At 38.0% G+C, this 21597-nt stretch overlaps 3 protein-coding genes and 1 long non-coding RNA gene across 10 annotated transcripts; 3 read left to right on the plus strand and 1 right to left on the minus strand.

Moving 5' to 3' along the window:
• Positions 1-157: 157 nt before the first annotated feature.
• LOC113108686 (gap junction alpha-8 protein-like) lies at positions 158-3935 on the plus strand. Its single transcript, XM_026271962.1, has 2 exons — positions 158-566; positions 904-3935. The coding sequence occupies exon 2, from the start codon at positions 917-919 to the stop codon at positions 3065-3067; it is 2151 nt and encodes a 716-aa protein (XP_026127747.1). The 5' UTR covers positions 158-566; positions 904-916; the 3' UTR covers positions 3068-3935.
• On the minus strand, positions 2848-7228 carry zgc:113314 (uncharacterized). 3 transcript variants are annotated; one of them, XM_026271964.1, is made up of 8 exons: positions 7088-7228; positions 6816-6925; positions 6515-6562; positions 6330-6401; positions 6047-6175; positions 5562-5687; positions 5330-5458; positions 2848-2983 (listed from the first exon to the last, which is right to left on the minus strand). In XM_026271964.1, the coding sequence occupies exons 1-8, from the start codon at positions 7134-7136 to the stop codon at positions 2966-2968; spliced, it is 681 nt and encodes a 226-aa protein (XP_026127749.1). In that variant the 5' UTR covers positions 7137-7228; the 3' UTR covers positions 2848-2965. The 3 variants fall into 3 exon arrangements, with proteins under 3 accessions (XP_026127749.1, XP_026127748.1, XP_026127750.1); XM_026271963.1 differs by lacking the exon at positions 2848-2983 and adding an exon at positions 4549-4737; XM_026271965.1 differs by lacking the exons at positions 2848-2983; positions 6515-6562 and adding an exon at positions 4549-4737.
• A 2012-nt stretch (positions 7229-9240) lies between these two features.
• Positions 9241-14430, plus strand: LOC113108688 (uncharacterized). Of its 3 annotated transcripts, XR_003292803.1 has the most exons (4): positions 9241-9509; positions 9819-9856; positions 11481-11602; positions 14174-14430. It is a non-coding gene; the product is annotated as an uncharacterized LOC113108688 (long non-coding RNA). The 3 variants fall into 3 exon arrangements; XR_003292804.1 differs by lacking the exon at positions 9819-9856 and having other exon boundaries at positions 14174-14429; XR_003292802.1 differs by lacking the exon at positions 9241-9509 and having other exon boundaries at positions 9525-9856; positions 14174-14429.
• Positions 14431-17532: 3102 nt separating this feature from the next.
• LOC113108689 (phosphatidylinositol N-acetylglucosaminyltransferase subunit A-like) lies at positions 17533-21460 on the plus strand. 3 transcript variants are annotated; one of them, XM_026271967.1, is made up of 7 exons: positions 17533-17928; positions 18039-18359; positions 18444-18876; positions 19214-19346; positions 19434-19566; positions 20204-20410; positions 20768-21460. In XM_026271967.1, the coding sequence occupies exons 1-7, from the start codon at positions 17926-17928 to the stop codon at positions 21026-21028; spliced, it is 1491 nt and encodes a 496-aa protein (XP_026127752.1). In that variant the 5' UTR covers positions 17533-17925; the 3' UTR covers positions 21029-21460. The 3 variants fall into 3 exon arrangements, with proteins under 3 accessions (XP_026127752.1, XP_026127751.1, XP_026127753.1); XM_026271968.1 differs by lacking the exon at positions 17533-17928 and having other exon boundaries at positions 18218-18359; positions 18444-18605; positions 18722-18876; XM_026271966.1 differs by having other exon boundaries at positions 17533-18359.
• The last annotated feature ends 137 nt before the right edge of the window (positions 21461-21597 follow it).

The following is a 21597-nucleotide window of genomic DNA, read 5'->3' on the forward strand; positions in this document are numbered from 1 at the left end:
TAAATAATGAAATCAATATATAATATATATTTGTATACTAAATGTATATATATATATATATATATATATATATATATATATATATATATATATATATATATATATATATATATATATATATTATTATTAAAAGAACAGGACATTTAATAATCACAGATTGGTTTTAATCATCTTATGTATACTTACAGCATGTCATAAAGAAGCAGACCATTGCTGTGGGCCTCTTGCCCAAATTTTATTTTTTATTTTTTTAAATGTGTACATTTGGGACAGGCTTGTGGATGGTGTCCTGTCCCTCTGGCCCCTCTGGCTGTGGGTATGTTGATCCTATTGTCTTCTGCATCAACACTCGTGGTCTGGTGCATAAAGGGCATCTGGTTAGCAGCTTAGACTCTACAGCAGGCATGAAAAGCAGCCATCATAGCCCATTCACTCACATCTGCTCAGTGGTGCGACAAGGACGAGGACTGAGTCTGGCTGACTGGGGGACAGGATTTCAGTTTGCCCCACAGGCCACAGGAGCAACGGACTGAACTGGACTGCACTGGACCCACCACTGTGCAAAGGTGACTATATAGGCTCAGTTAACTTTAGCTCTTCATTTAATGCAATAGCGTTTTTTGTCCAGGCCTAAATTGTTGAATGTGAGCCTGTTGGTGATGTGTTTTGGCAAAGTCTTAAAGGTGTTTCATCGTCCTGTTTGTAAATGGTCTGCTCAGTCTAGTTTTGTTTATCAATAATTTTACTTATTAATTAATTTTTAAAAAATCATAATATCAATCATAATGACAATGGTTTTATTATTAAATCTTTGTATAACAAAACAAAACCGCAAGCCTATGATATATCACTCTTGGACCATCTTGTTTCTCCCTAATTCCCATTTGTCTTTCTTGTACACAGCTAATATACAACCATGGGAGACTGGAGCTTCTTGGGTAATATTTTGGAAGAAGTAAACGAACACTCCACTGTGATTGGCCGCGTTTGGCTCACAGTTCTGTTCATTTTCCGCATTTTAATTCTGGGCACGGCAGCAGAGTTTGTCTGGGGAGACGAGCAGTCCGATTACGTATGTAACACTCAGCAGCCAGGTTGCGAGAATGTGTGTTATGACGAGGCCTTTCCAATCTCCCATATCCGCCTATGGGTGTTACAAATCATTTTTGTATCCACACCTTCACTTGTATACGTCGGCCATGCTGTCCATTACATCCACATGGAGGAAAAGCGAAAGGAGCGTGAAGAAGCTGAGGTCAGCCACCAACAGCAAGTAGGTGAGGAGCGTCTTCCACTTGCAGATCAGGGAAGTGTTCGCACCACCAAGGATGCCAGCACGAAAGGTAGCAAAAAGTTCAGACTCGAGGGCACTCTGCTTTTCACGTACATATGCCATATCATCTTCAAAGCTCTTTTTGAAGTAGGCTTCGTGGTTGGACAGTACTTCCTCTACGGGTTCCGCATCCTGCCGCTGTACCAGTGCAGTCGTTGGCCATGCCCCAACACAGTGGACTGCTACGTCTCCCGACCCACTGAGAAGACCATCTTTATCATTTTTATGCTCGCAGTTGCTTGTGTTTCACTGTTCCTTAACTTTGTGGAGATCAGCCACCTCGCCTTGAAGAAGATCCGATTTGTATTCCACCGACCAGCTCCAGCACAGTTGGAGCCTCTTGGACCACCTGAGAGGAGCTTACCATTCCTTCTGACCACCCCTGTCCAAAAATCAAAGGGTTACAGGCGCCTTGAAGAGGAGAAGAAAGACGAGGTGGCGCACATATATCCACTAGCTGAGGTTGGTATGGAAGAGGGCCAGTTCTTCTCGCCTCAGCTGGAGAAGGAGCAGAAAAGGAGTCACGAGGCGGTTATGCCAACAGCGCCACCTGTAGAGGAGACAATCATATGCGATGAGACTCAACCCTCCTTCATTCAGGTCACAGAGACACTACCAAAGCTTCCACCAGAAGAACCACTTCGGGAAGGAGATGAGGTAGACAGCTTAAAATCTCCAACAGTTTTCCCAGAAGTACTGGAGGAGCGTTCAGAAGGGGAAAGTGTGGAGGAAACATATTTAATATCACTTGAAGAGAGTTTGGATATAGATCTAGGAGAACTGGCCTGTAGAGAGGTGACTGAGGAAAAGTCAGCGATGGAGAGTAGCTTAATAGATGCTGAGCCAACACAGGAAGAAAGACTTTCAGGAGCAGAAGAAGAGAAGGAAAACTTACAGGTAACTGGGGAAAAAGAGCATAACACCTTTAAGGACCAAGAGTTGAGGAAAGAAGGGAGTTTACCTGATGTGCTTGAGGTAGCGACAGCAGTTGAGGTGTATGACCAAGAGAGGGAACTATGTGAAATTGAGCCTTTTGTTAATGAAGACATTTTGGAAAAGGTGATTACTGGTGATCTGGACATGTCTAAAATATCTGAGGGGGAGCAAGAGCCTGAGGCTTTAGGGGAGGTAGCAGGGTCAAATTTACCTGACATAGAGCCCATTGGGGATGAAGTGGATATGGGAAAGGGCAAAGCTAAGGGGGGTGTAGAAGATATGGAAGGGGATGAAGTTCAACAGGATGTAGTAGACTCAGAAGTGGCCAAACCTTCAGAGGAAGTGGTAGATATAGGAAAGGGTGAAACTCTAGAGGGTCTAGTGGATGTAGGAAGAAGTTGTGCTTTAGAAGATGTATTACAAACAGGCAAGAATGAAGTTTTAGAAAATCTGAATGAAGTTAGACCTTTTGATGCCGCAGTCAGTAAAGGTGAGGAGGTTCTAGATAAAGCTGTAGGACTTGCTGCTGACACTGAACAGGTGGAGATCTCCTTGAAGATAGAGGATCCAGAAGAGGTCCAAGTCTCTAGGGAGTGTGATGGGTCAGGGAAAAAAGAGGATTCTGTGGAAACTGGAGGCCTAGAGGAGGAGGAGTATTCTGGAGAAATGAAGGCCACAGAGGAGATGTTGGATGTATCACCTGCACCTCTGGAACTAGACAAAACAGAGGAAACAAGATCATTAAGTCGTCTCAGCAAAGGTAGCAGCAGAGCCAGGTCAGATGATCTAACAATATGACTGAACAACAAGCAGAAACTTGACAGAAAAATCCCCAAATTCCCAAGAGCCACATTATCAGGTGAATCATTGGACAAACATGTTTTCTTGGGGTTTTCAACATGTCATGAAATGCCCCAAGTATGAATTATCCCCCTTATTGAATGTATATACTTCATGTATAAAGACCCATTAATACTGTATGAGAAAAAAAACATATTATGAATTTCTTGTAACCACCTAGGAGTTCTGGACACAATTTGTGTGTGTGTGTGTTTTACACACAAGTTCATCTAAAAAGAAAGGCAAAGGTACAAGAACAATGAATGATTTGTAGAGATTATGGCAATAACAAATTACAATCTTCTACTAAAAGTAGTAGCTTATTTATCACAGGGAACATTACTAGGGACATACCTTCAAACATAATTCGATTTTCTTTTCTTACTTTTCAAAAAGACCTTTTCTTTATTTATTAAATTTCTTATATCGTAAATCCAATGCAAGATAATCAGAGTGACATTCTGAAAAAACTGTCTATTGCTTTGAATATTTATGTTAATCTATACATTTGCCTGTTATTGTTTTATGATTATCCTGGACCATAATCATTGTGTTATTGTTTATAAATCTACAATCAATTTGTTTACAACATTAACATTCCTTTTCAGTAACATCTGGACTTCTGATATAAAGTAAATTAAAAATACAATATATTGTAATTGAGAAGTTTGAGAATTTGTAGCGTTTGATTGCAGGTAGCAGGACTAATATTTATATGAACTGTACAACAACCAAAATGGGGTTTTATGATGTGTGTAATACCCGGGTTATTTTTTATTTTATTTTATTTTTTTGAAGACCCTAAATAAAGATAGCTACCACACTGAGTGATGACCAGTTGTGCTGTTTGTATTCAAATACGTTTTCAACCTGCCCATGAACAACAACGATATCTGACAACAACAATTAATTTTTTTTAAGTGTAATAAAATTTTATTTGCGTAAAACGTGTAACAATACGTGACATTGTGGAATTGGACAATAATTACACATGTGCGACCTCTAGTGGTCATAATCTAATCTAATCTAAAAGAAGAAAAAATAAATTAAGGTAAAAGGTCAGGTGTGACAGCTGTTTGAAGAAGATCCAAAACAAGCCTTCTTCAGACCAACATGAGAAAACATGAAATGAGTCAAGATATTTTGGTTTAGTAACCGTGTGACATTGTGGGTGTTTGCAACTTGTTCCGACACATATTTTGCAAATTTGAAACAATTAGGATCATAGTCATACATTTACAAAAACTGTTTCTACAGAGTGTCTGTTCATCTTTGTTTCTGTTCACAAGATATCTTCTGTTCATGCCTGCATGAACAACATACAAATGATACTACACAGTGTATTTATTTACAAAAAACATCCACATACATAACCCACATATTTAAATGTGTTAAAATTCATTCAAAGGAATGTATATATGATATAAATGAGTCTGCCATGATTTAAAGGTTTTTATTATAATTTAAGTATTCTTTATAGATTAAAAAAAACTATAATTTACATCAAAATATCATCAGTCATACGTCTTTTAACACTTTCAATGTTTTCTTATTTTGCCTACATGTAATTATGCAGAGAGCTGTAATATTGGTGGTATGGAGATGCCGTTCAAATGATGATTGTCAATCTAGAAATAGAAAGAAAATATACTGTAACTAAAAATAATATGCTTTCCAGATGATGAAATGTTTCTCTTTCTATATGAAGGAAGTATTTAATCTCGCCCTTTCTTGTAAATGCTCAGTTTCTTGTTCTTATAAAGGGGACCACAGACACATTCAAGTGTGAAAGTAACACCTATGTAAAATAAATGCCTTTTTGTTGAGGCTTCTGTACCTAACCCTAACCCTAGCCCTGTTCCTTTACCTTACCTTTAAATTAAATCTTCAAAATTAAAATAAAAACATAAAAGTTAGATCATCTATGGCACTCAATGGTTGGATTTCCAGTGTGGTAACATGCACAATATGTTTAAAGTTTGCCATTCCAGTTGGGTTAGAGTACGTTTTACATGAAAACAGCTGAAGTGGTTTTCAAACAGCAGTCAGATCTTGGGCCTCTTGATTCAGTCTCTATAAGTCTCTTGATTTTTAAATGACATGCTCTGAAACAAATTCTCTCGCCCTCATTTTGACCATTATAAAGGTTTCCTGCATATTTTACTTTTCATGTTTCTGATATACGAATGTGCCTGTAGAAACGAGATCTCAGTATGATACCTTTTCCTTAAGTAATGTCTTCATGGTAAAGTCCATAATTGGAAGCATGTTGATCAGCTGCCCTTTTTTCCATTGTCTGTAAAGATTCAACAGTTCTACTCCAGCGTGTCCTTCTTGACACACTGAGTACTAAATGAAAAGAAAGAAATGTGAAAGACAGTCAAATATTCTTTCATATGCACAGGATTAAAATTTATGATCAAGTAATGTAGCTTTTTTTCTTATCACTGACCTTTGGAAGTGACTGCAAAATATGAATTAACCACTGAAAATCTTTTAGAGCATTTTTCAGGCTCTGATCTTGATGCGTTTTGATGTTCAAAGCTTCCAGACTCCTGAATTTCTCAACAGTGGAAATCTGATGAGATACCAATTTTTTTTTTAATGATAAGAACTTTACAACTCATCTTTTTCTTGTACCTGTAATAACTTTTCTGCAATTATATTACATTTCAAGAGATACAGCTGAGGCTGATACACTAGTTGTGGTTTTGAATGCATTAAATATTTATCAGGAATAATTAGCTAAAATAAACCAAAGGGACTAATTACAGAGGCTCCTTTGGTCATTTTTATTTCATTTTACATATAAATAAACACGTCCATGACCTTAAAACACAAATTCCAATACATTTGAAATTCTATGAAAAAAAAAACATAAAAAATTCCAAATGTATTTTCTTTTTTTTTTACACGAGATCTCGAGTAACTTTTTACCTTGCCCATGTTGTTCTTGTATTTTGACTTCAAACATTTCAGCTCTTTAGACCATCTGAAAATAAAACCTTTACATTCATCTAAACCTAAGTCATCCACCACCTTAAAAGATTGGGGCTTTCCAGAAACCTGAAATATCAAATAGCAGAAGGGGTTATTCATTCACTGTCTAGACAAGAAGGATGCCAAAGATAATCGCTCAGTTCCTCATAATTTAGCTGTCCAGATTATTTTCTATATTAATGAAATCTTATCAGCAGAAACAATGTGTAGCCTAATTTACCTTTGCTGTGACTCTGTTTAACTGTGTTGCTAGGTCTTTTATAATCTTGAAAATGTCCAAGTTGTTTTGCTTCTGTGTGGATACAAAGTGATAGACACATGCATTTAGCTATAACTGTCATTCAAAACAAAGCATATTGAATGTATAGGCTTATTTAATTAGTAACTAAATCAATGTAAATATACCTGTAGAAATGTCTCCTTCGACCCTAATGTATCCCTTAATCTGTTTACCTGTTAGATAAAATTGGGTAAAATGTCAATAGATAAACAGTCTGCACACTTGAATCCTTATAGCAAATTTAAGCACCAAGCTTTTGGTCAAACGACCATCTTCAGGGCATATAGATAAAATTGGGTTAAAAGAAATTGAAAAAGTTACAGCCCTCCATGTCTGTTCATGTTTTTCAATAAACAAACAAACCAAAAACTATGCACACATTCAGATAATACCAATAGACGTAGATGTTTCATGATGAAAACTTACTATTGTAGTAGACAACTCGGGCTTTATGAACGGTTCAGACGTACGATCATATTCTATTTGAACAGTCTCACAACTAGTTTTAGTTTTCCATGTGGACATGACATCCCGTCCTTTAAAAGTAAAAAGTATCATATTAGCATTTATATCTGCGAATTGAATAAGAAAGTTAAGCCAAATGAATGACCGGTCATAGTTGACTTAGTTTAAATGAATAGGCTAACTACATGTTTCCATTACCACATAGGAGGTCATTATTCATTGACGTAGCCTACCCTTCCTTGGCGAATCATGTTGGTTCCGAATACACTTCAAAATCATCATATGTTCTTATCCTTATATTCTTATATCGTAGGCTATTTCAGACAGACGAGCGCTTGAGAAACTATAGGATACCGAACAGTTACCACAATATATTTCAGTGGGTGGCGCTTAACCAACTTCCTCTTACTCGTGGGCTTTAACTGGAATCACATAATTTCCCAGAACCTGTCATAATAGCGCAGCTGATATCACAGCATTAAAACGTTTTAAAATAGGTTGAGCTCAAAACTCACTTTAATAATGCGATCCGATGTGGATTATGATCACCATGCAAGGCAGAAATATGTATAAGCGAAGCAATAGACTATGCATAGTAAACATGGTAAATGCGGCCGCTTGAAGGAGCTTTTTAAAAATATAGAAAATATAGAAATTATAATTATTTCCAAATGTGATGTATACTGTGACTACAACAAACAGAAACATACTAGACTGAATTAGCAGGCTATGTTCATAACGCTTTATTTCTGTGACTAATTTTCAATCGTGATAAATAAATTAATTATGATGCATCACCTAATTATAGTAAAACATTTGATTTAAATATTTAACAAAGCATGCAAACAAACGGCCGCTTTTCCAGGGACTTATTTCTTATTCGTTTTTTTATCATTTCTTTTTGTGGTGAAATTATGGGGTTGCATGAAGTTGTTCCTGATAGGCGTATTAAAGGCGGTTCCCTTTCAAAGATATCTTTCTGACTATAGCCCTCCAGCTCAGATAAGCCTTCCATTTTTGCCTGATTTCCATAGAGTGGTCCACCAGGTTTGTCCAGCTTCCTCCCCCTCCATCGGATCCAACTCACCACCAGGTGGTGATCAGTTGACAGCTCTGCCCCTCTCTTTACCCGAGTGTCCAAGACATACTGCCAGAAGTCAGGAGAAACGAGCACAAAGTCAATCATTGACCTCCTGCCTAGGGTGTCCTGGTGCCACGAGCACTTATGGACAAACTGTGACTTGCACAGAAGTCCAATAACAGAACACCACTCGGGTTCAGATCGGGGGGGTCATTCCTCCCAATCACACCCCTCCAGGTATCACTGTTGCTGCCCACGTGAGCATTTAAGTCCCCTAGTAGAATGACGGAGTCCCTGGTCGGAGCACTTTCCAGCACCCCTCCCAGAGACCCCAGGAAGGCCGGATACTCTACACTGCCATTTGGCCCATAAGCACAAATGACAGTAAGAGACCTATCCCCGACCCGCAGGCGCAAGGAAGTGACCCTTTCGTTCACTGGGGTAAATTCCAACACATGGCGACTTAGCTGGGGAGCTATGAGCAACCCCACACCAGCCCTACAGAGTAGTAGATCCATCCTCTCTCAAGGGGGGTGGTTCCAGAGCCCAAGTTGTGCATGGAGGTGAGCCCGACTATCTCAAGTCGGTACCTCTCATCCTCCTGCACAAGCTCAGGCTCCATCCCTGCCAGTGAGGTGACATTTCACGTACCTAAGGCCAGTTTCCGTGTACAGAGATCAGGTCGTCGGGCCCCTGCCTTCGACCGATGCCTGATCCACAATGCACCAGCCCCTTATAATTCCTCCCCCATTCGAGCCCCCGCCCCGAGCCTGGCTCCAGGCGACGTCACGGTCCTTGTTTTTACATTTTTCATAAAGGGCTAAAGAACCACTATTAGTCTGACCCATCACCTAGGACCTGTTTGCCTTGGGAGACCCTACCGGGGGCATATAGCCCCGGACAACAACAACAAAAAAAACGTTTAATCGTGTAGTCACGTTTAATTTGAACTATTATTATTATTGTTTACTTTGTTAGATTGTAATGAATGAGTGAGAGCTTTTAATAAATTTAAAGGGAGCACTCTTTACATGCTTAGGCTATAAGATAGAAACACAAAACAGGTCAGGGAGGAAAATCATTTCCTGGTAAAAGTTCCTGGTACAATTGTTCCGGGTAATTTCAGTGAAACCTCACGAGCAGGAACTTTCTGGGGGGAAATTTTTTTACCTGGAACTTTATTTAGAGTAAATAATAGGCTATTATAAGCTTGCCATATTTCTACTTCCTTGTAGGGCAGACTAGGGATTACAATATATTTCTTGTAATGCTGTATGTATTTATTGCTTTATATATCACAAGTATACACTGTAAAATTTTTCCAGGATTTCACAAGATATAACTGTAATATTTCACAGTTAATTACATTATTACCACTTCACAGGCTTTAACTGTGATAATTCACAATATAATACCGTATTTAGACTTTTACTGTGAAAATAATGCAGGCGCAGGGCTTTTACAAGAAACTACTGTGAATGCCGTCTTTTTTGAGTGGCAACTGCGGCAGCGTCATCAGAGCGTCATCAGAGCTCTCTGATCTACATGGTCTCATTCGGTGGATTCAGACAGCGGTAAGTGTTTAAATGTCAAACTTTATCAATTTGATGTTTTTTTTATGATAGTGCATGTAATTTAAAAGTATGAACCAAATTAGCGTTAGTTGTAGGTTCTGTTGTCATGTTTTTGTAACTTAGCTGGAGCAGACTCGCATCGACGTTTAAGCGCGCAAATTTGAATGAAAAGACGTTGGTTGTAGTGTTAATTATACCGTATTAAGTTAACTGTGAGATGTCTGATTAGATACACCGTCGAACATTTAACTTTAGCTTTACTTAAAGCTTATCTTAGTTACTCTAACAGCGTTCTCTCTTTTACCACAGCATTTTCTACATTGACCAACGATAAATAAAGTTATAAGGTAAGATGTGGCCTTAATGTGGGTATTATGACAGTTATTATCAACTAGATAAATTATGGTGTTTGTGGATTTGGGCAAAGGTGGATTAAATTCATCTCAAATTAGTAACTTTATAATTTTCTTCCCTGCTGTGTGTGTGAAACGGAGCAACCGTTGTCTTTCTCGTCAACAGAAAAATGAATGGGGGGCTTCATCCAGCTGAGTTCACGCAGCATTTTCAAACCGCCATTTTTATTCGGATAATTTTCAAAATATTACTGTTATTGTGTCATGAAATGTAGTTTTAAAAGTATTTCAGGCGAGAATGTAGTTGTTTTAAACTCAAATATGCGGTTTATTTATAATGACAGCGTCTATTTAAAAAATGTGTTTCGCCGATCTCGGAGATGAGCTCCATGCGATCAGCGGGAGCTCCGTCATCATGTATCCGCCGAGAGTAGCCTTACCTCGGCTAGATCTTCTGACATTTGCCGCTGGCTCTGATGTGTCTTTAGTGGTTCAAGATAAAATATAATTCGTTTGGGGTAAAATGAAACGTTTCTTATCTTTGGCCTATATTCAATTTATCTATTAATATGTTTTATATATATATATAGGTCATTTTTATTCCTGTCTCTATAGAAATATGAACTTTTTTCATTTAGCTCCGGTTGACTGCTCACTGACAACATCAGTCGTTCCTCCTTGTTGAATGAGTGGAGAAGGGTATTCCTGCACAACCGGAGGCTGCAGGAACATACTGTTGAGTTCAAATTTTTCAACTCGGGCGGCAGACGCGAATTCGCGTCAAACGCTAAATGCACAAAAAGCACCATTCGCGCTTAACGCGCGTTTCGCGCGAAGCGCTCTATTCGCGCGTCAATTCGCGTCTTCCGCGACGCGCTTAACGCCCCATTCGCGCCGCGAGACCTCCAGACGCGCGTAAACGCGCCTTTGCATTGACTTAACATTGAAATCATTCGCGCCAGACGCTCTATTCGCGTTTGGTGTGAACACAGCATTATACGCAGCTAAAACGCTGGTGTGGACGGAGATATTCGTTTTAATTCTCCGTTTCTAAACGAAAACGCAGTAGTGTGGACGGGGCCTTAATTTGTGTGTCTGTGCTGGAGACCAGACCAGATTAGACCAGAGACAAAGCTTAAAAAAGTCAGAAACAACTAGAAAACTGGGTGCTTTATTGTGAAAAAGATATAAGAAATGAAATGTTTATCACATCATCTGTGAACGGGTAATAATTCTAGGAGGAAGAGTACAAGTAGAAACAGCCATAGGGAGATGGACAGGCAACAGGCTCTTACTCCATCCTCTGCAAACGGAACATGTAAATTATGTAAATTGTTGTGTGCCAATGCTTTGCCTAGGTAAATCACACACCTCTACTTTGGTGAAGGTCTATTCTTGACTGTGTTTGTGATGGAAATGTTTTTCAGTTCAGTTCCATGCATTTTTTTTCTGAATTGCAGTACTTACACCTGAATTACACCTTTGTTTAAACTGAGCTAACTTTAATTTGACTCTGTACTGCAAAAGCAGTGACCCACTGAAGGTGGTGACTGGGAACTGACACCTTTTTCATCACACGAATTAAACTAACAGGTTTCTTCTGTCTTTTTGTTTGTAGGTGCTTCTTGGGCATCAACCCAGAGCGAGGCACAAAATCTAAGAGGCAGAGAGGTCACATGAACCAGCAAGTCTGCACTCTTATCAGGAAGCTCATTGACTTCGAATGGATGTCAATCTAATGTAAGCTGTGTTCCAATTTAAGAACGGACTAATGAAACACAGTATCTGTGTTAAAGGAACATGCTGACTTTTTGTGACAAGTCTATACATACCCTTCTCATCTCCGTGCTTGCCGTAAGTCTGTCTGAGGCACCCACTGCTAGCCTAGCTTAGCACAAAGACTGGAGGTAAACAGCTCCAGCTAGCATACTGCTCCCAATAAGTGACAAAATAACGCCAACATTTTCCTATTTACATGTTGTGATTTGTATAGTCACAGTGACTCTAACCATCTTCTAACCGTATACATACTGGGAACTATATTCTCAGAAGGCGAAGCACTGCTACTTGGGGAGTGATTTTCTCACAGCACCTGAGAAGCCCTGTGGTGAGGAGCAGAGAGTTTGCTCAGAATTGGAGTAAATCACTCCAAAGAAGTAGCAGTGCTTCGCCTTCTGAGAATATAGTTCCCAGTATGTATACAGTTAGAAGATGGTTGTGTCTCATATGACCTTGTTATTTGTACACACTGTGACTATACAAATCACAACATGTAAATAGGAAAATGTTGGCGTTATTTTGTCACTTATTGAGAGCAGTATGCTAGCTGGAGCTGTTTACCTCCAGTCTTTGTGCTAAGCTAGGCTAGCGGTGGGTGCGTCAAACAGAGGCACTCAAGGAGATGAGAAGGGTATGTATGGACTTATCTAACTCTGGGGGATACGGTGAATAAGCTAAAGTCCCAAAAAGTCGGCGTGTTCCTTTAAGCTAGATGTAGTTATGCAGTAAGAAGTTTACTGAAGCTATTAAAGGGTTAGTTCACCCAAAATTGAAAAATCTGTCATTAATTACATCCCCTCACGATGTTCCAAACACAAGAATTTTGTTCTACACAAATTAAGAAAATTTTAAGCAATATGAGAGCTTTCTGATCCCACCTATAGACTACTATGTTATAACCATTTTCAAGTCCGAGAAAGGTAGTAAAACCATCGTTAAAATAGTCCATGTGACTACAGTGGTTCAACCTCAATGTTATGATGCGACGAGAATACTTTTTGTGCCCAATGCAATCACATGCATGATCGAGAACACATCACGTGAACAGCATCGGATACTGGCACAGAAAGGAAAAATGTTGAATAAAGTCGGTATTCTATTTTGTTTTGTTTTGTTTCTGCGCAGTAAAAGTATTCTCGTCGCTTCATAACATTAAGGTTTAACCACTGTATACATATGGACTATTTTAACAATCTTTCCGGGCCTTGAAAGTAAAATAATTGCTGTCCATGGAGGATACAGAAAGCTCTCGGATTTCTTAAAATATCTTAATTTGTGTTCCAAAGATTTTTGGGGTGAACTATCCCTTTAATGTGTTCTATAGTGTCTCCTGATTCAATGTAGAGTTTAGACAGACTGCAAAATAAATGTGTAAAATTAATTGTTTTTACGTTTATTTGATTTTAACATGCCTTGACGTCTAAAAAAACGTCAAATTTACAGTACTTTACAATAGTTTTAAGTGTAAATTTACATTACTTGCTACTGTGTTGAATTACTATGCAATTTAGCATGCAATTTTTGCTTAAAGGGTTAGTTCACCCAAAAATGAAAATTCTGTCAGTAATTACTCACCCTCATGTTGTTCCAACCCCGTAAGACCTTCTCTCATCTTCGGAACACAAATTAAAATATTTTTGATTAAATCTGAGAGCTGTCTCACTCCTCCATAGGCTTCTAAGGGATTGAAACTTGCTGGCCCAGAAAATGTATTAAAAACATCATTAATATAGTCCAAGTGACTACAGTGGCTCAATCTTACGTTTACCAAGCAACGAGAATACTTTTTGTGCGCAAAACCCCCCCAAAAATAATGACTTTATTCCACTATTCATTTCCTTCTCTCTGGGCCTCGGGTGAATTCATGTAGTATAACAGCGTAGCGCTTCTGTGTTATACGTCACATGCATCACACACATGACCAGCGTCGGCCAATAGTGAGCCTACGTGTGACGTATAACACAGAAGCGCTACGCTGTTTTACTACATGAAAAAACTCAAGGCCCACAGAGAAGGAAATGAATTGTGGAATAAAGTTGTTTTTTTTTTTTTTTTTTACGCACAAAGTATTCTCGTCGCTTTATAAACTTAAGATTGAGCTACTGGAGTCACTTGGACTATATTAAAGATGTCTTTAATACATTTTTCTGGGCCAGCAAGTTTCAAACCCTTAGAAGCCGATGGAGGAGTGATCCAGCTCTCAGATTTCATCAAAAATATCTTAATTTGTGCTCTGTAATTACTGACAGAATTTTCATTTTTGGGTGAACTAACCTTACAATCATGTTACTTTCAGTCCTGTTACTCACGTGAAAAATAATAGGACTGGGTAAAAGTAACAGGAGTGATTAGAGTCCTGGTTTGTTGATTTAATATTAATTGAGAGTACTATTCACATTTTTTTAATAGTTGAAATTACTTAAATTGTAGACATTTTAGGATTAGTGTTACAATGCGAGCACCATACTTACAGGGAGTCAGTCCACCACAGAGTAACTTAAACTTTTTGTCTTTCTTATCTTTTGTATATAGTGGATAGAACCCACACTATGCAGGTGCCAGCTGCGAGGGAAGGAGAGAGACACCTGCGACCCTCTCTATTCCCACCTTTTTGTCTTTTCTTACATTTCTCTCCCTCACTCTCTCTTCTCTGTCTCCTTCTTTCTCTTTTGACACACATTCCTGTTACCCAGTGTCAATCCCTGTTGCCCAGTGTTTTATTCATGTAATTAAATTGTATTTTACTTCTAAAAAATAAAAGCTATGTCACTGTTTTTATCAGTTTTGTTTGGTCCATCATTTATGCTAAATCACAGTAATAGATAGACATTCACAGTTATGTACAGTAATTCTACAGCTGCTTACTGCTAAATTACAGTAATAGATAGACTAATTTCACAGTTAAATACATTAATTCTACATCTGCTTGCTGCTAAATTACAATAATAGACACTAATTTCACAGTTAAATACATGAATTCTACAGCTGCTTACTGTTAAATTACAGTAATACATAGACACCAACTGTAATTTCACAGTTAAATACATTAATTCTACAGCAGCTTACCGCTAAATCACAGTAATGCGATGTCAGAATTACTGTGAAGTCACAGTATACAGCTGTCATTTCACAATAATTTACTGTAAAAATGTTACAGTAACTTACTGTGAAAGTCATGCAATTATTAACCTGCAATTTATTGTAAATTTACAGTCAAATAATTAACAGTGTAGATAATCTGTTGTAACTGATTTAGTGAACAAATAGAACAATAACACGACAGTAAAATGAATGCTTGTGTTTAGAATTTGGAAAGAACTGCATTTGAATAATGGCTTGTGAAAAAGTAGCCTCAAATTACAAGTGTTTTTTTTTTTACACACACACGTATATATATATGTGTATGTGTATGTATGTATGTATGTATATGTAACACTTCTATACATAAAAATCTGTACAAACACGATCTTAACTCCTATTGTAACATTTTGACTTCTCATTAAAACTCAATAAAATAAGCAAAATACTTATTGTAAAATGTTTAGGATAAACCTACATGTTTAGGATTAAGTAGAAGTAAGTGAAATGTGTTTTACCACATATTTTCCTATGAAATCATAACACTCTGTCTCAACAGTGCCCAACCCTGGGTGAATAATTACTGTTTCTTTAAAATCTATGTTAAAGGTGTGAGTATGTCTTCCTCTCTTTGAATCATAGAAAGAGATGTGGCCCTCTTCTATGTCCAGATTAACTCCTATTTTAGAGGGTGTTGGCAGGTCCAGTTTAGTGACAGGTTCAGTCAAAGCCATCAAAGGGTCCAGCTGCAGGAGCAGATTCCAGTGCCCTGTTTTTGTGTTCACTGTGATACCCATGAGGAGCTGATTCCATGCCAGTGACTGAGACCTGTAAATTATTTTGCTCTCACTTTTTTCCATCTTCAAAGACTATAGGAGATCTTGGTTGGCTCTGTTTGGATCCAAAATTACATTGGCTTCAAGAACAAAAGGAAAATATATTGTATTGATTCTTGAACTCTGTATTGTTCATTTACATTTATATACCATGATTATGAAAAATGCAGTTGAGCTTTGAGGATTAAGTGAGACTGGCGGTTATGGAAGAAACCAAGATTAAATTGTGCGGCAAAGCAAAAAATATGATTTATGAAACAATGTCTTAAAGTACTTACCTAAACGTATTTATTATTATTATTTTTTGTTATTATTATTAGCTATTATTATTATTATTATTATTATTATTATTATTCTGACAGGAATCAAACTTTTAGCTCTTTGTCAGTGGCTGCGTCCGAAATCGCATACTTAACGAGTAGGTACTACATTTCAATAAATACTTACTTAACGAGCGCTAAAAGAGTACGTACTCTACAGCCAAATCTCGTTGAGTATGAATGAATTCCGCCATGTTTACGTTATCATGTGACCTATGACGTTATAACAAGCGCAACAACTTCAAATATATGACTGACTGCTACAGGTTTAATATTTACTACCTAAATATTTTGATGTTGATGCAATTTGCTCCTTTTTGTGATCTTGTTGAATACACAAATGCCCTTTTATTGCTAATGTAGTTTAACCAATATATTTGTGTTGTTATTGTTTTAACTCTATTGAAATGACCCACAGTTTAATCCTTGAAGATTAAACCCTTCGTAGCATAAATAACTCCACAACCCTACCTCGTACGGTTTTCCTCAGCTTTTGCAGTATTTGTAATATCTGCACAAATAAGACGTTGATCAGCTGCTTGAAGATCTCGCCTCTGGAGAAGAATGTTGATTTTACACTTGAAAAATGTAAGTATTAGTACTTAAAAATTAAGATTACCTCAGAAAGCATTTTTAGCCCACCCCAACACTTATCAACAATATTAATGATAAATGGTGACTAATAATTCTATATATTTTTTTGTAAAACAAATTGTAATTTTTTTCATATCTATGCATAACTTCACACTAGACAAATGCAGCCAAGATGAATACATCTAAATATTCGGTCCCAGAGAAAGCTAACTACTACACTATATAGAAAAAGATAATAATTTCAGAAGCACAAATGCGTTTCTGCAACCGATCTGGTCCAAACCATTTTTATACAGATTATACCATCATAAAGGCGGGATGTAGATTAATATAAATGTGTTGCGACCTGTTTTTATACAGTCTATGGTCGCGATGCTCACGTGTATCCCCTAAACACAACAACAATAAAATGAAGTGTAGGCAATCTAGGCGTAAGACGGTCCCCAATGGTCAGAATAGTATAGACAAAAGAATAATGATTAGTAGCAGTTCAGAAACAAGTATCTTTTGTAAAATAATGTGGCCACAATTTAAATAGTCTAAATTGAGGAGACAAATTAATAAAATCTAAAATATATATATATATATATATATAAATGATTTATTTAGTATACTTATTATGCTTTTGCTTTTCCAATTCACTTACACTATTTAAGGCTATTCGGACGAAGTTTGGAAGTAAAAAAAAAAATTACAAATTTAAAAAGTAGCAATGGCACATCATTTCTCATCCTACACTGTGAACAGATCAGCCCCAGTGTCTCATAAAATAAGAAATTCCTTAAATTCTTAAAAAAAATATATATACATTTTCAAACAATACTATCAAATATCAGTAATATCTTAGACTTGAGTGGACTGTTAGCAGTCAAACTTGATTACTAAATTACTGATTATGAATGTCATGAAACAAGGGGATTGGTCTCTTTGGTGGTCAGCACCAGAATATTCCTGTGAAGCATTAAGTGTAAAAACAATATTGAGTGAACTGAGACAGACTTTACTGTCAGTGTCCTGTAGAGGGAAGCACTTACCGTCGCATTGAATTATTTTACCGCATGAAGAAAAAACTCCCTAAACCACGGAAGTGGACGTGATGAACTGCTCTTTTGCTTGTTTTATTCCAGAAAAAAATGCTATTTTTAATTTCTATGATGGCAGAACATGACACGAATTAACAATGGATTTAAGATGTGCTAAATATGTGTCTAGATCAAGCGCACATTTTCCACAGTGTTTGTTCATTCGTTGAGGATTCAGTCTCATATGTTAACAGCTAGCGACTGACTGAGAGTTATTTTTGTATTTTAGTGTTATTCCTGTAAATGACACGTAGAGCTAATGTACGAAGAGTGTATTAAATTCGTAAAACTCAGGATTCTTTAATTCATCCGCTTGTCTATTAAGTCTCCGTCTATTGAATCAAATCTCTTTTGTCACATCACCATAATCAGTAATGGTGAGTGCAGTTACAGTGTTGTATAGTAAAGTTTTCAGCCATAATACACTGCAGTCTATATAGTGTGTCTGGCTTGTGCTGAGGTGCATCTCTACTTTTGAATGAGGGAGCACGGAGGACTTCACATCACCATGGTCCACAGGAAGAGAGGTCACACTCATGCCCCTAAAACTCCTTCATCTGTGGACACACACTCCTCCAGCAGCACACTGCGACACACTGATCATGAGCTGGGCATGAAGCACAGGATATGTATGGTGTCAGACTTCTTCTACCCAAACATGGGTGGTGTGGAGAGTCACATCTACCAGCTCTCACAGTGCCTCATAGAGAAGGGCCATAAGGTCGTGATCGCAACTCATGCATACGGAGACCGTCGTGGGATTCGCTACTTGACCAGTGGACTGAAGGTGTATTATCTGCCACTGCAGGTGTGTTTTACAATATACTACATTAGTTTAAAGTCTCATACATATCACACTTGCCACTAACATCCCCATGTCTTTTCTTTTAAGGTCATGTATAATCAGTCCACAGCGACCACCTGCTTTCACAGTTTGCCGTTACTCCGGTGTGTGTTCGTGCGTGAACGCATCACAATCGTGCACGCCCACAGCTCCTTCTCTGCGATGGCCCATGATGCTTTGTTCCATGCCAAGACTATGGGACTCAACACCGTATTCACAGATCACTCTCTCTTTGGATTTGCAGACCTGAGCTCTGTACTGACCAATAAGCTGCTGACTGTCTCTCTGTGTGACACCAATCATATTGTGTGTGTGTCGTTCACTAGTAAAGAGAACACTGTACTGCGAGCCGCTCTTGACCCCGAGATCGTCTCTGTCATCCCTAATGCTGTCGACCCCACTGACTTCACCCCTGACCCCTGTCGCCGGGACAACAGCAAGGTTACAATTGTGGTCATCAGTCGACTGGTTTACAGGAAAGGTAGCTTGAGGATGGTTTTGGTTTTTATTTGCACTACAGAATAATGTATTGATTATATGCTAGTTCTGTTTGGGGGTAATGCTAAGAAAAGTTAATTTAACGATTAAAAAAATGTATTGTGAAGTAGCCAAAATAAATATATATAAATACGCAAATACGCCTTGAATACATGTAAGAGTAAATCAAATTAAAAATAAAATCAGATTTCTTTGAGGGGGGGGGGGGTATTTTTAAAAAAAGTAACAAAACAAATAAACATAGCTAATATCAAGCTACTTAAGGTTTTCTTATCTTTCATCTCATTGACCCTGTGATTTGTTCGCCGGTTGTTTCACAGGGATTGATTTACTAAGTGGAATCATTCCTGAGCTATGTGCAAAGCATCCAGATCTCTGCTTTCTGATTGGTGGAGAGGGACCCAAAAGAATCATACTTGAAGAGGTTCGAGAAAAATATCAACTTCATGACCGGTATGAAAATCAGTGGGCATGAGAAATGATCTCTAGATATGAGTTTTTGTAATTTCTTTACTCTCCCTTATTGTTATGTGTATAAAGGGTCCGTCTGCTGGGAGCTCTGGATCATAAAGATGTGAGGGATGTTCTTGTTCAGGGTCATATCTTTCTCAACACTTCTCTCACCGAGGCCTTCTGTATGGCTATAGTGGAAGGAGCCAGCTGTGGGCTGCAGGTATGTGGGGGTTTTCTATTAATAATGGCTTGCTAATGACATATCATGTTGACTGCAAGTTGTGCAAAATAATATTGTGTGACATTATGCACTAAATATGTTAGATGCATACATGTTTTAAATGTATGATTAACTGGTTTCTTGGGCTGCACAATTAATTGAAAATTAAATAGCAAAGGTAGTAAATCGCCATTAGGCAGAAGCTGCGATTGTCATGCGTATCTTTCAGTGAAGCTCGGTTCTGTGATCAATGGTAAATCTACATCCAAAACCCAGAGGGAGCTCTCGTGCTGAAAATCCAAATATGCACCGAAGAAGAAAACCAGGACGCAGCTGAATAAACAGAAGATTTATCTGCTTTCATTGATTAAACGTGACTAATAAACACACAACTACATTTTATATAGCTTGTCAGAGAACTACGGCTGTGTGTAGTAAATGCTGCTCCACCTGAAACAGGTGATGGAGATTTACTGCTAATCACAGAACCGATTTTGCTGACAAAATGTGCATTACAATCGCAGCCCTGATGGTTTCCATGCTGTAAGTTTCTTTAATTGAAAATATCTAAATAGCCAGATTTTTGAAAGTTCATCAGTGATCAAATTTACTTGATCACGGCTCTGTGTGTGTACAGGTGGTGAGCACCCGTGTTGGAGGAATACCTGAAGTCCTCCCTGATGAGTTGGTGACTCTGTGTGAACCATCAGTCCGTTCCCTTTGTGATGGCTTGGAAACTGTTATTGCGAGAATACGCACAGGAAATGTGGCGTCTCCTGCCACCATCCACCGCAAGGTCCGAACACTGTACACTTGGAGAAACGTTGCCGAGCGCACAGAAAAGGCGAGTTTGAATTATTTGTTGGATGCACATTTGTTGGGTATCTTTAAAAAACGGTTGGTAAAGTCTTTTAATGCTCAGGCTGAAACTGGAACCTGTTTCAGTTTTTTTCATTAGTCTTTTAATGAATAGAAATGAATAGAAAAAAACAACAACATTTATTTGAAAAAGGAATCATTTGGAACATTATAAATTACTTTACGGTCACCTTTGATCAATTTAATGCACCCTTACTGATAAAAGTATATATTTATTTTAAAATAAATTAATCTTACTGACCCCAAGCTTTTGAAAGGTATTTTATTATCAAATGTTATTAGAATAATTGTGTAATGAGCCCACTCTCTCTGTGTGTTTCAGGTGTATAATCGGGTGTGCAGGGAGCCCGTTTTGCCATTTTCTGAGCGACTGCACAGACTGTGGTCTCAGTGTGGTGCTGTGGCGGGCTCGATTTTCTCCTTTTTTGCTGTTATTAGCTTCCTCTTCCTGCTTCTCCTGCAGTGGCTCCGCCCAGATCATCTGATTGATGTTGCTATAGACTCATCAGGTCCCCACAGCCGAACGGGACAGCAGCTTAGTAAGAAGAAAGTAAAACACTACACTCAGCTGTGTCAGGATTAATAATCTAACATGTCCTCACATTAGTCTCATGATGGACTTTATTTAGAAGGGTAAGGATGCAAGTAATGAACTAAACTAAACCCGTTGTACCGGTACGTCATAGTGTACTGTGGTACATCAAAACTGTGCTGACTACTGTTAACATTCATGTATAAAACGGCGACCTCAGGTGAAGAGAAAGCTTTTAAAAGCTATCTTCAGGCACTCCTATAGTCCAGCACCTGCTTTTGCACACTGAAAAGCTGCCTTTAACTGAACCCCCATCAGAAAATAGTATAAACAGGATGAAATTGTTGCACAAATATGTTTTAACGTGTAGAGACAGCTTTTCCTGTATCACCTTTACATTTAACTGCACATACTTCTAACAGCACATCTGTATGGTATAGATGTGACTTAAACTGATATAAATGAGCTGAATTAAAAGTTTTAATGCCCAAACAGAGTTTTATGTGCTCTAGTGGAGGTGTGAAATGTAAGATGCATCATATCTGTTCATTTTTTTGGATGTGAAAGTGCTTGTTTGTCTTTATACTTGTTCTTACTGAAATAGCTTTTTTTATGGGCAG

The sequence above is a fragment of the Carassius auratus genome, chromosome 9 (assembly GCF_003368295.1).
Source record: "Carassius auratus strain Wakin chromosome 9, ASM336829v1, whole genome shotgun sequence".
In the NCBI taxonomy this organism is placed as follows: Eukaryota; Metazoa; Chordata; class Actinopteri; order Cypriniformes; family Cyprinidae; genus Carassius; species Carassius auratus.